General features: G+C 38.0%; 1 protein-coding gene across 4 annotated transcripts in view; it reads right to left on the reverse strand.

The window, feature by feature from the left end:
- Positions 1-1,670: 1,670 nt before the first annotated feature.
- LOC109051733 (zinc finger protein Helios-like) overlaps positions 1,671-13,564 on the reverse strand; it is a 29,011-nt gene continuing 17,117 nt past the window's right edge. For all 4 annotated transcript variants that reach the window (XM_042731736.1, XM_042731737.1, XM_042731738.1 and 1 more), the window contains 4 exons: positions 11,896-12,063; positions 7,395-7,532; positions 6,605-6,733; positions 1,671-5,512 (listed from right to left, as the gene is read on the reverse strand). In XM_042731736.1, the coding sequence (XP_042587670.1) occupies positions 4,785-5,512; positions 6,605-6,733; positions 7,395-7,532; positions 11,896-12,063 (1,163 nt within the window). In that variant the 3' untranslated portion in view covers positions 1,671-4,784. The remainder of the gene's footprint in view (positions 5,513-6,604; positions 6,734-7,394; positions 7,533-11,895; positions 12,064-13,564) is intronic.

Below are 13,564 nucleotides of genomic sequence, written 5' to 3' on the forward strand. Positions count from 1 at the left end.
AAAGAAAGAGAGAGAGGAAGACAGTAGCAAACTGACAAAACCCCAAACAATAAGAAGGGCTGAGTGGAGGTTTAGAGATATTCTGTTGCAATCATTTTTTAACCAACACAGCCCCTTCAACGTGAGCATATCTCTATCATCTCTCTGCAACTGCACGCATCTCTGGGGGGCTTTGACATTGTGGGCGCACAATCGAGCAGGACTTTGATGCATGTGGACTTTGAGAAGTAGAGGGGATGCCAGCATTGCTGCATAGAAAGCCACAGACAAGGAGGTACCCACCGCCACCTGACATTTGGAGCATCACTTAAGAAACACACGGGCCAAAGCAAAGGTCACGGACTCTGACAAGAAGAAACTTTTTTTTTCTTCTTTTTTGCATTGCTGGAGGAGCCCTGGCAGGTTCAGTGCTGTTAGAGGTTCCTCAAGGGCTTCTCAGAACACATCCAGTGTAAAATAAACAGGATCGCATGTCTGTGTCCAGATAAAACATTTAAACGTCCTGCTCAAGCAGATGCTTGCAGGGAGACAATACCTGCCTTTACCTGTCAGTCAAACTTGTGTCAGTCAGAAAGCTTTGAAAGACGGTAATTTAAGTCAATTTAAATGAAGCAATAAGGTACAAATGTGTAGACTAAGTTATAAAGAACACAGATAAGCATAATAAACAGCCTCGGGGGCCTCATTGCTTTTATTAAACGGTTAATGTCACAGAAATATCAGGGATGGGTTTTCTTTAAAACAGTTTTTATTAAGTATATTTGGCATCCTTTTGCCATTGTGCATTTTAGAATAATTGAATCCTAGGCCAATCAGCAACCAGGACCCGAACTGTCTGGTTTATAATAGTAATAAAACAGTGATTAATTAATAACCTACTGACTTCTATTACTTGAATTATCTAATATTATATATATTATTTATTGTACACACATTATGCAGTTCAAAGTTTGGGGTTGCCAAATTTTATTTAACTTTTTGAAAAGAAGACTTTTATGCTCACCAGTGATCAATTTATCTGATAAAACAGTAAAAACAACAATATTGTAAAATATTATTACAATTTAAAATAAAAGTGTTATATATTTCATTATATCTTAAAATGTAATTTATTTTCTGTGATGCAAAACTGAATTTTCAGCAGCCAGTATACTCCAGTCCTCACACAATCATTCAAAAATCACTCTAATATGCTCATTTGTAGCCGACGAAACAGAATTATTTAGCATTATTTTTATAAGCATTTATTTGAAATAGAAATCTTTTGTATAATTTTTGATCACCTTTTAATGGTAGTGTATATTACTTTAAAATTATAAATCCGAATAAAGGTAATTACTGCTTTCTTTATCAGTAACAGTATTATCAATCTCTTGCCAATTTTTTTTTCTCTAACTGCATGTGTATGTTGGTTTTACTTCGACATATGCTTTCTCAGACTGCTGAGCATATCTGCAAACCGGAGAGGGGCAGTGGAAAGAAAAGAGATGGCCTTTGACTAAAACCACAAGTCCTTCAAAAAAAGGGGGCCTCATTCTATATAACCACATATCTATTCTCAGTACAAGATCGAGAGATTCACACAAGCAACAATATAAACACAACACAACCATGTGAAAAGAGTTCTGTGTGAAAATAAGAAGGAAAAGAGCGGAACAGACAGCAACAGGTTCAGATGATGACAGTATTTAATGCAGAAAAGCCCATGCTTTAAAAACCAACATAGAACGACACACACTTTCCTTAAAGATGCCAAGGATACAAAAGTCAACCTTAGAAATGGCTTTACAACAGTAAACCTTGGTCTTACTTATAAGATTTCTATCTTTAAAATATATATTTATATATGTTTATTTGGATATTTGACTTTGGATTTCAAGTCAAATAGTACTAAACAATTCAATATTTATTCAAATCTCTCCAACAGTTCCATACAAATGCCTTATAAGAAGATTCTTGACAACACTGTACCTGAGAAAACCCAAAAAAGCAACACACAGCAAAGGATAAACCCCTTTCAACATTTTTACCAAAATATACTGTATATAATTCATACATTTATTCACTTATATAAAAATACACTGCAAACCCTTGTCTTACTGTTTGTAAGGTCCACAGTGAATAAGAACAGTTAAAAAACACCTTTTATCACACAAAAAATATATATTTACACAGATGAGAAAATAGCAGTCCCATACACTTTAACGTAAAAAGTGAAACCTGACTCTAGAGTGCCTTTCTTGTAATTTCAAGTACTCTCCACTCCCAAAAGTGTGGACTCATCGTAAGAACAGGTTTTGTTCATGTGCTCTTGTTCATTCTGGTTGTAAACATAGTCTTACATCAATGTTTCCTTCACCTTGTTCCTTTTTTGGAAAGAGAAAAAAAAAATACAATAAGCATTGATAATAATTCTATAAAATGCCCTGGAATTGTGGAGCACAGACAATATCATGCCTGCAAGTGACACCAATCAAAAAAAAAAAAAGCTAAAATTCATAAAGATATTCATGCTTCACAAGAACAAATACAATTCTTCAAAATGTTCCAGGCGGTATGTGTGTGAGATTTGTGACATTTTTTGGAAGTGTAAAAGGCAAAGCTATGTTTTAACGAACAATAAAATGATTTATTCAAACAGTATGAATGCATTTCTATCAGTGCTGTTGTGCCTTTTAAGTCTTTTTCCTCATAACGTTTAAAGGGCATATTCACAGTTTTTTGGAGTTTTTCTCAAAGCAGAAAAGACAAAAGCAAAGCTTTAAAAACAACAGGTACAACAAAGTCTGATAGTGATGCAAGGCTCTTTTAGCGCTGACATAAAAGCCCAACAAATGTGCAAGGGAGGTTCTGAATGTTGTGAAGGCTGCGGTTGTACACTTTAAGCCGTATGCATTGATTAAAGCTTGATTTATGGTTGTGCTACAGAATGCTCTATGTAAATGTTGATCATCATTGAGTAAAGAAAAAAAGAAAGAAGGGAAACAGGAAAGGAGAATGAACGGCTATGTGAACATTCAAAACAGTCTACATATAACTGATTTTAATGCCCTGAAAACAATGTGAAAAAAGTCTCTGCATCAAGTATGGGAAAATTGTTCGGGGGCGAAACAATGTCTGATTAATAAACCGCAATTTATCTTCTAATAGCTCTTGTGCAGTACGGGTTAGTGATGAAATCTCGATGGCAATCGTCTAACATCTATAAAATTGTTGTTTAATTCTAAAGATCTGCCTTATTCTGTTACCAAGCAGATTTTTTTGTCAATTGTCATTGTGCAAAGGTTACTTAAATTATAAATTGCTTTAGCTAACCAGAGTCTAACCAAAAATGCATATGCAGTGCATTTAAGTGAATATTTCAGATCTTAGCTCTTAGAAAGCTCAACATAAAACACATACTGTAGGTCCATGTGTGGGCCAAAAAAAAGGGGAAAGAAAAGAAAATCTAGACTATTTTTTGAGTTAACACTGAAGACAGTCAGAGGAGTTGGTTTTAACGAGGCATTAATAATGAGGCATTTGGTCTGAAGGCTGAATGAAATTCACAGATTTCAATCCAAAGTATGGCAACCCTGTTGTTAAAGCATTTTTTACATGGCTCTCTGGAAAACTTGATTCTGATTGGTCAGTCGCGACATTCCGAGGTATGTTATCCCTCGATAACAACCGGTAAAAGCTGATAGCACAGGCTCATCCGGGTAACTGAAGTCAGCGCTGTATTCTTGCTAGGAACAGTTTTTCTTGGTGGAAGCCGCTTCGCGCCGGGGTCCTGATCACCCTGTCGGGGGTTGTACATTATACCTTACTTAATATAGGTGCAGACTTGTTCCCTGTTGAATCACAGATGATAATATACTAGCTAAACTACACATTGACCTTTGTTTGCTTTATCAATAGAATAGAAATAGCATATTTTCACCCAAGGCCTCAAGCTAAACAGGTTTACCAAGGCATGTTGCAGTGCTGTTTTCAGCGAAGTGCATAAGAATGCAAGAGATGATAGTAATTGTGCAACAGAAGCAAAACACAGCGTGGAAAACTCATCTGTCCTTAGCATGGCAAAAGTCTCCCGTTAAAATCTACGAGACACAAGGGGGATTGTCATCGTCACTTCATTAAAATGTGTTTGAAAGATTTGTGCCACTCTACAGGACTGCTTTTGTGAAACTAGAATAGCACCGACATGAGGACATTAGCACGAGTACCGAAGCTTCATCTCATACGCCCCAGAACTTCATCGAAAAGAGCGAGCAATGAAAAAAGATGCTAAAAAGATATAAAACACTCCATAAGAGGCAAAATCGTGCTGTTCGAAACATTAGCAAGGCACTGAGAAGCCACAGCAGCAAGAAGCTCTGAATAAAAGTCTTTTTTTTTTGTATGCAAAATTAAGCGGTTTAGTTCTGCAGTGGTCCCCTGGTTGCTCGGTTTACCTGTAATATTGATCAAGGTCCATAAACAGAATGACAGCATGCATCGAGGTAATACAGATGACAAAAAAAAGAGAAAGAACTTCACAACTTTAGATAACACATAGCTGCTCTGTTGGAAGGTTCAGTACATATGCAACAATAAACTGTGTGTGGGGTGAAAAAATTAAAAAGAACTTTAAAACGAAAAACTTTCACAACATAAACACACTCATCCCCTCACCCAGAACAAAAATCTTCAAACAGCTCCAACATGAAAACTTTCCATTGGACCCAAACCTTCATATATCTGCCGATCGGTGCTCACGTAATGCTTCGGCAGTAAACTGACTGCAAGAGTGCGTGAGATTCTTAACGAAAGGTGTGTTCTCCACGGACGATGTGCGAGGAGAACTCGTAGCGATCTTTGCTGCAGTGGCCGCAGATGTTGCACTCGAGTGGGTCTCTGTAACCGTGGCAGCCCATGTGGATGGTGTACATGACGTGGTCCAGGAACAGGATGCGGCAGTGTTCGCACTGGAACACCCTCAGCTCGTGACCTTCACGGCCGAAGACGCGGACGCCGTCCCTGGCGGCGACTCGGGCAGCATCGATCGCCCTGCCTTCCTCTGCCCGGGCAAACCCCGGGCTGGATCTCGTCCTGGGCCCGGCCCCGCCAAGCTTGTCCCGGGGGCTGCTCCGTGCCGAATCGGCCGAATCCTGTCCGCTGTTGCACGGGGACCCATCTCGGGCCGATTGAGGATTCTTGGGCCTGACCAAGGAGATTGCGCCATTGGTTGGGTGCGGGAACTCTGGGTTTGGATGGGGCAGAGACGGAGGCTCACGACTGCTGGGACGGTCCATGCGGGGCCCAAGCGGGTACATCGGATGGAAGAGCGGGTTCACCATAGGCAGCACTTCGGCCATGGAGAGGGATGGGTGATGGACCACAGACCTCAAGGAGTCGGCGCCCAAGTAGTTGATGGCATTGGTAATGGAGTGGTCCATCAACTGGGCATGCATTACTTCAGCTTCCTTCTCATACTTAGGGCCCATCTCATAGCTCAGCTCGGGGTACGAATAGCGAACCATTTTCTCACCTAACAGACAATGCAATAAAAGATACATTAAGAACAGCCCCAAAGTACTTTCCATTCTGATAAAAAAATTGTCTAACCTTGCAATTTACTGTAAAAAGTGCATTTAAAGAGCTGTTACTAGGGTTTTGTTGCATTAATGACGGAAAGCCCCGTTTGGAGACCGAAGTGAGAAATTTTAACCCCTGCATAATATGGATGCGGTAAACTGCTCTGGTGTAGTCAGTAAAAGCAATGGCAAAGTTACAGGTGTGCAAAAACCACAGAATGAAAAAAAAACAACTCCTACTCAAACTTTTTTTTCTCTCTCTTTCACTTTAATACTTAGTTTGATTTCCGCAGATATTGTCATTACAACGCATGTAATGAGTTTCATTTCAAATAATGTTTAATGTCTCTGATAAACTTGTGCTACTGTGCATATATTTTATCTCTTTTAAGAAATGTTCCATGACAAATTAACTCTCATTATTATTTTTTTTAAATGTAGTTCTGCTCTCTGTTCCTTCATGTGGAAACTCAGCATTCACTAAATGGTTGCATGTGGTATTTCAGCTCCAAAACCTGCATGTTACTCCCTAACCACTAGCAATCCAGTTTAACCAGGCGCTAAATGCTCTGAAATAGTAATGTGCTGTATTTAAATAAGCCATTGTCTTTATTTGTAATATTTTCTGAATTAGACCCATATAGCTTGTGCCTAATTCACAAAACCCAGCCCCATTTGCCTGACACAATCACCGTTGCTCCTACAAAATGTAGAAGGTACTCTTTTTTTTGTGTACATTTGTAATGATTATTGTGGAAGTAATTTATGAAATGACAATTAAATTGATTATCCATATGGTCCAAGCAATTAAAAAGTAATAATCAGATATATACACTTTAGACAAGCTTTCTTTTTAGCATTTTAGGACCCAACTCAGACAGCAGATCCATTTTGCATTATGCACATACCGGGACTTTATGTGAGAGGTTAAAAATGTTTCTTGCACCACGTGACCTGCCTGTGTTCGTTAGCACCGCTAGAACTTTGAAGATCAGTGTGTTGTATACAGTAGATTCAACCACATTTACTGCTGAGGTGACACTCACCCACAAACTTCTGTGGCGTGGTGCTCTTCCGTTTACCCACATTCCCCTGCAGTCTTTCAATTACAGGAGGCCGGTCGAAAGCCGGCATCCCAGCAGCCTCCAGCTGCCTCTGCTCCTTTGGTACCTCCCCTGGGAAAATGATAAAATGATTCAGCATATCAACAAAGCCATAATCCATAATACTGGAGAAAACTATTCGTTATCATTCCCATGAACCTCAAAGTTTTGCAGCCAGGTTGTTTTGAGCCACAAATTCTCCGGAACTGTTAAGACTATGCTGATTTTACCTAGAATGATTAGTTTGAGTGAGTTTAAATGGAGAAAGAAGTTTTGCTGTCAGTTGGTGTGGTTCGGACCAAACTACCAGCAGCGGCTAACCATGCTAACCAGCAAAACCCCCTTGGTGTCAACAAAATGTACCCCAGAAAGGTTTAAAGTAGCCATTAGATGCTGGTAATTCATATTTATTTTGTTTCCAAGAAACATACTAGCTTGTGGAACACCGTTGTGTCATCCAACACCGTAACGATTTCACAATAACACTAGATAACATAGGGGCTAACCATGCTAACCAGCAAAACCTTGACCACTTGGTGTAAACAAAATGTACCCCACACCTTACTTGTAGCAATTCTATGTTAGTGATTACTATTATTTTGTTTCCAAGAAACAGACCAGCTTGTGGAACACCGTTGTGGAACAAGGTTTTCACAATAAGTCAGCATAACACTATATCAGTGAGGCGGAAAAACGTCATCTTAGATTCTCAATGAAGTCATAAGCCACTCACCTGGATACGGGCCAGGATTGGAGGCAGAGTCCATGCCGACGCTCTGCAAGTAATTATGACACCGTTCTTTGTGCTCCTCCAATGACGTGCGCTGCTTGTAGCTCCGCCCACAGTAGTTACACTTGTGTGGTTTGCCCACTAAAAAGACATCAAAGAGTAGCAAAATAAGTATTAAGATGTAAAATAACTCACTCAGACCGCTCACACAAATGAGTTTCGTTCTCCAACTGAGTAAGCGAGAAAGTGGGCACAGCCAGATTTTCGAGATGATGCAACCACTACAACACAGTGGGGGGTTTGCTCCATATAATTACATACTATAGTAGTAGTATTTGATGTTGTTTTATCGTCATCGATCTGTGATTGGCACCACGAGTGATGACTTGGAAAGTCTCTTTGAACAATAAACAGAAATGGAGTGAGTGTTTCTCCTCAGCCAGATAAGGTGTGAAGTGATTCACAGTCAGTTCCACTAAGATTAGGTCAGTGCAAGGGCGATAATGCGGGACAGAACCTCCCAAAGAAAGATGCAAAAGGAACAAGCACCTTGTCCTTCCGTCGTGGGCAGAGGAGAGTAGGAGGAGGACGATGCTTAGCCTCCAGACACAGATGTGAGTTTTCCAGTAGCTAATGGAACGATTCGTTCTTTGATTCATTCCGAGCTTCATTCATCAATAGTTTGAGTCATTCATTTATCTGTCATGTTTTTCTCATTCACTCATCGGTATCAAATCGGAACATAGCCCACCATTACATCTGCGCTGTTCTGTTATGTCAGCTAAAATCCTAATTGAATTTGAGACAGGGGCTGCTTTCAGCTCTGTGGTCAATCCTCTGGTAAAAGGGACTTTCATAATTGTTCATAAAGAGGGCGGCAGTGAAACAAAACAGCCTAGTGAAGTGAGTCATACTGTATGAACGCAGTTAACCAGTCTCTTACTGCACGTGAGAAAATAATGAAAATTCACACCTGTTACTAGCAAGCCTGTGGGATTACCTGTAAAGTGTGCCAATTGTAAAAATACCCCCTACACTTTTCGGTAACCCTCTTCAAAGCGCTGTAGTGCTTTCAGTCTGAAGCAAACAGTGAAAGTGAGACAGCTACTGACTGAGACGCTGTGAAGTGACCTTTCGCATGTAGAACGCATGTCACACCACGGAGGCCCTGTCACTTCTGTGGGAAAGGATGGATTACAGCAACAGAAAAAATAGCTTTGCTTCGCCTGGAAGACAATGTATCAATCATTAGATCACTGAAATTTCCGATTCAGTGGGTAGAAATTGTTTAACTAAGCAGTGTGAAATAGTGTAACTAAGCTCTATTATATATATATATATATATATATATATATATATATATATATATATATATATATTAGAGCTTAGTTACACTATTTCACACACTATATATAATTCATAAGCAAAAATATTATACATTTTAAATATTAAATATTATTTGAAATATTATGAATTATTTAAAAATATTAGAAAATAAAATGAAATGTTTTTATTTATAGAAAAAAAATTGTTTTACAATAACAGTATATAATATTATTTACCAAAATTCACATAATAAATTTTCTTCATAAATGATTAACAATTTATAATATTAGAATATATATATATATATATATATATATATATACATGCTTATATGGCATTCACATGAACTTTCACACATAACAACTGTGAAGAATGACTAAATTTCCTTATTATTATTACTACATTTAAATAGTCTTTCATCAACGTGGTCTTTATGTCATTGTGTAAATGTCAGGTAATCAAGGGATCTAGGGTAGACATCTATACGTCAATAGTTTTGGGGTCTTTATATGTCAGTGGGTGACTGTATTGGAAACAGTTTCACCTGATGAAACAGCTCTGAAAGTGACATTTTTTGTCATACTTTCAATATTTCTAATAAACCCCAGGTTTTAAAAATTTAGGTGTGCGCATGACAGCACATAAGAAATGGCTTGGAGCAGACATACAGAGGATATAGTGCATCCACACTGACAAATCTACACTATAAATGGAGAAAAAAAGAGAACTGAATTGTTTGGTTCAATGAACTGTCAAAAACACCTGCAAACTGCAAAGTCTGGGACAGGCATTTACACTAATACGCGACGAAGAGAAAGATGCGAACTCGTACAGTGCGAAAGAAACGCAACAAGCCATTTATCGATTAATAGCAGCTGTTCAAAACTCTATGAGTTCCTGTAGCAAAGTTTGGACGAATCAGAAAAAAAAAATCCCTGTCTAAGCACTTATTCAAATGCAAATTCATGCACATAGTGCTGCATTAAAGCCCTCTAAACCGCATCCATTCGGGTTGAAAACAGGAAACAGTGAGATGAGGATGACATTTCATTTCAAGTAAATGCCTATCAATTGTAGAGCATCAGCAAAAGTGCTCGACTTACTCAACTGGTAGTTAAACACGCACCCAGCTTAAAACATCCTCTCCCTCAATCAAACGTTGGCCACTCACCTCACGTTTCTTATTTTACTAAGCTGCCAAAAACAGCCAAAGCTATCCAAAGCAAAGTCACCAACATTATGACACGCCTAAAACTGTGGTGCAACATATGCTGTTTCAGTTTCAGCTTTTAGAGCACGTTTGTGGTCTGCGTGCATGCATATGGATTTCAGCGACAGCCGTTTATCAACGATCAGATAGCCAATGTTTTGCACGTTTTTACTCCCTTTTAACTTTCCTGGGCTGTTTGCCACCAATCCTTCTGTTGCCAAGGGCCAGAGAGGAAAGGACCTTTCATGTGGCACCTGTTGCACAAGAAGCCGTCAGACCTGCTAAGTCACTCGCATTCCATTCCAACTGAGGTTGCTGGCGGGAAGGCGGACGGGTCATCAAGGAGCGGGGATGGACTTACGGCAAAAAGGGCAAGACTGCCCTGGGCGATATTGCTGATTGGGTTACTCCTTAAAATTACTCCAGCAAAAACTACACGTCTCACACTGTGGTAGAACAAAGCTTTCTTGTGGCATCTCCTTACAATGCCTTTAGAAAAGGATGTGCAAATGAGTTAATGACTCTCATCGGCCACAAACGTTTATATACCGAGGTAGTTTGGTGCGTAGGCTTTGGTGGTAAAAGTTCTTGCACTGACATTTGATATCAATATGATAGACCACAACACACACACACACCACAAATTTTGCATAGTTAGCTATTAAATTATGGAGAATCTATACTACTAGGCTGGATACACCTACTCGTTCTGTATCATGACAACGATCGAATAACAGTAAAGTCATCATAGCTATGAAATAAGACAAATGGAAGTACTTAGTGATCAAAAAAGTTTTACATTTAAATGTTTTGTAAAGAAATTAATGCTTAGAAACAATTTACCATTAAAAAGTTTATGGTCAGCAAGACCGTATTCGTACTTTTAAAAAAAAATTCAGTAACGACGAATTAAATAAAAAACATTTATAGTGTTACAAAATATTATATCTGAAATAAATGTTGTTTTTTGAACTACCAAAATCAGCAAATTATAACAATTTTTGAAGGATGTGACACTGAAGACTGGAGTAATGGCTGCTGAAAATTCAGCTTTGCATCACAGGAATAAATTACATTTTACAATATATTAAAATAGAGAACAGTTTTTGTGAACTGTAAAAAATATTTTATTTTTTTTACAGTATTTTTAATCAAATAAATGAAACAAAAACATAAAAAAATCTTAACAACGGGAGTGTATTTAATATACAATTGTATCAATTTAAAGATCAAAGGGGTAACTTCAAATATTTAGATCAAACAATTTTTAATACAGCATCATGAGAAACAGAAATTCTGTCGATTGTGTGAACAAAAACACATGGTGGTCATCAGCCCTAAAAAACCCCGCTGCCTTCAGCGAATATGTGAAACCAAAATGTAGCTATGTCTTTAAGAATTATTTCATAAATTCTGCCCACAAAAACAGGACACCACAGACATCAGCTGCCTGGCCTAAAAACTGCGCTATCCCTGTGCTGTGATTAGAGCTGCAAAACAGGAAATGACAAAAGACGAAGAAAGGCAGCAAAACACGATGAGAGTGATAGGTCGCTCCTGCTCTCCCTGTGCATTTTAACCAAGCTGTCCCTGACTGGTATCATATGACCCGGATCTTCAACGATGAGGACTAGACAACTGATGGTGGGCTGATATGAAAGTGGGTTAGAGAGTGATGCTTCACCAAAGCGACACTTCCCTTTGGTTGACAGAGAGCATTTCCTTTGGTGGAGTGCAAGACTTGCAGGCAACACAGTAGCATGTCCTAGGTGGCCTAACCGCAGTGTTTGCTAGGCTTCTCTATGCACGTCCCTCAGGACAGAACAGCTCTGCTCAGTTTTTCCAGAGCATGTCAGCTGTGGTCACAGAACCGCAATCGTTTTGTAGGCTATGACACACATTAATACCGCACTACCTCCCATAGATGTGTCTTCTTATAGCAATTGCATAGAGTTGTGGGAGCCTGACCTGAGTGTGTGCGCAGATGTCCAGTCAGGGCGTCGCGGCGGCGGCAAGCGTAGCTGCAGAACGGGCATTTGAAGGGCTTCTCTCCCGTGTGGAGTTTGACGTGCCTCAGTAGGTTGCCCTTTTGAGTGAATGAAACCCCACACTGGTTACACTGGAACGGCCGGTCACCTGATGGACAGAGGACGAACAGAGTCACGAACAAGAGACACATGCTAATGTTAAAAACCATATAAATACTGCAGTGTTTTCAGTGTAGCTGTCTTTATATAGACTGTTCACCACACAGCACATGCAGGGACGGCTGTTTCCACTCGAGGTTGGACGATATATTGAATATAAAAATGAAGCAACATTAAGACTTTTCAATAGTGCCTTTGCTATAAACTTCAGTGGAAAAAATGGTGTAAGATTTGTAAAATGCATTTACACAAATCAGTCTATTTAAATGACTCATGTGCACCATAACTCACTCTTAGTTAAAATGTATACAACCATAAACTCATTTCTTAAACCAAAATGTCTGCATATCCTAAATATGGAGTTTGATTCATTTTCATAAACTGGTTCAAACTGATTCAATGAATTGATTCAAAACACTATTTCAAAGAGTCACTTGTCATCACCCATAAAAACTGACAAAAAATCTCAAGGCATTTGCGTAGGTACACACTGCTGTTTATATTGATGAATATAAATACAATTTATTTAAAATTAATGACATACAGTACTAATCAAAAGCTTTTTTTTTTAAATAAATATTATTTTGTAGCAATGATGTATGTTACATAGATCAAACATGACTGTAAATCCACGTACAATTTTACAAGATTTCTAGATTTATAAGATTTATTTTTTATTTTATGTATCAATTTCTGTTCTTTTGAAATAATAAGACATTTTTGAGCATCAAATAAGAATATTTTGATGTCTGAAGGATTATGTGAAAATAAATACTCGAGCAATGACTGCTGAAAATTCAGCTTTGCCGTCACAGGAATACATTTTAAATATATTAACACAAAAAACATCTATGTTAAAGCGTAATAATGTTTCACAAAATTATTGTTTTCACTGTATTTTTGATCAAATAAATGTAGCCTTTGTGAACAAGAGATTCTTTCAAATACATTTTTAAAAAAATCTTACTGTACCAACATTTTTAATGGTAGTGTATTTTTATTTAATTAAAAAAAATATTATGAAGGCATGTCTTGAATATTATCTAGATTTTTACTGCCTTTTCCTTCTTAATTATACATAAATTTTGAGTTTAATTGACTAAAATGAAAGTTTTCTTCAAATGATGTTTCTCTGATTGAAAATAATTAGCCGTATTAAACCTTTTTAAGCTAATATACACACAGTTACATAAATTCATTACATTTATTAAAAAATATTAATTATATATAAATTTTCAAAGTATCACCCAGCTATACTGCCACCAAAGAACAATGAGCACTAGCTCATGTTTAAACATAGTATCGCATAAATGATATCATGTGACCTCCATCATTGCCACTGCCACCAGATGAGCACTCCAAAGAATCTAAAGGATCTAAAAATATCTTTAACAGCTATGACTATTCTAAATCTATCAGATAGAATTTTCAGGTTTTGTTAATTGTGAACCTAATTATGTTGAATTAATTGGATTACTCATGCATTAGAC

Source organism: Cyprinus carpio, chromosome B9 (assembly GCF_018340385.1).
Source record: "Cyprinus carpio isolate SPL01 chromosome B9, ASM1834038v1, whole genome shotgun sequence".
NCBI classification, from domain to species: Eukaryota; Metazoa; Chordata; class Actinopteri; order Cypriniformes; family Cyprinidae; genus Cyprinus; species Cyprinus carpio.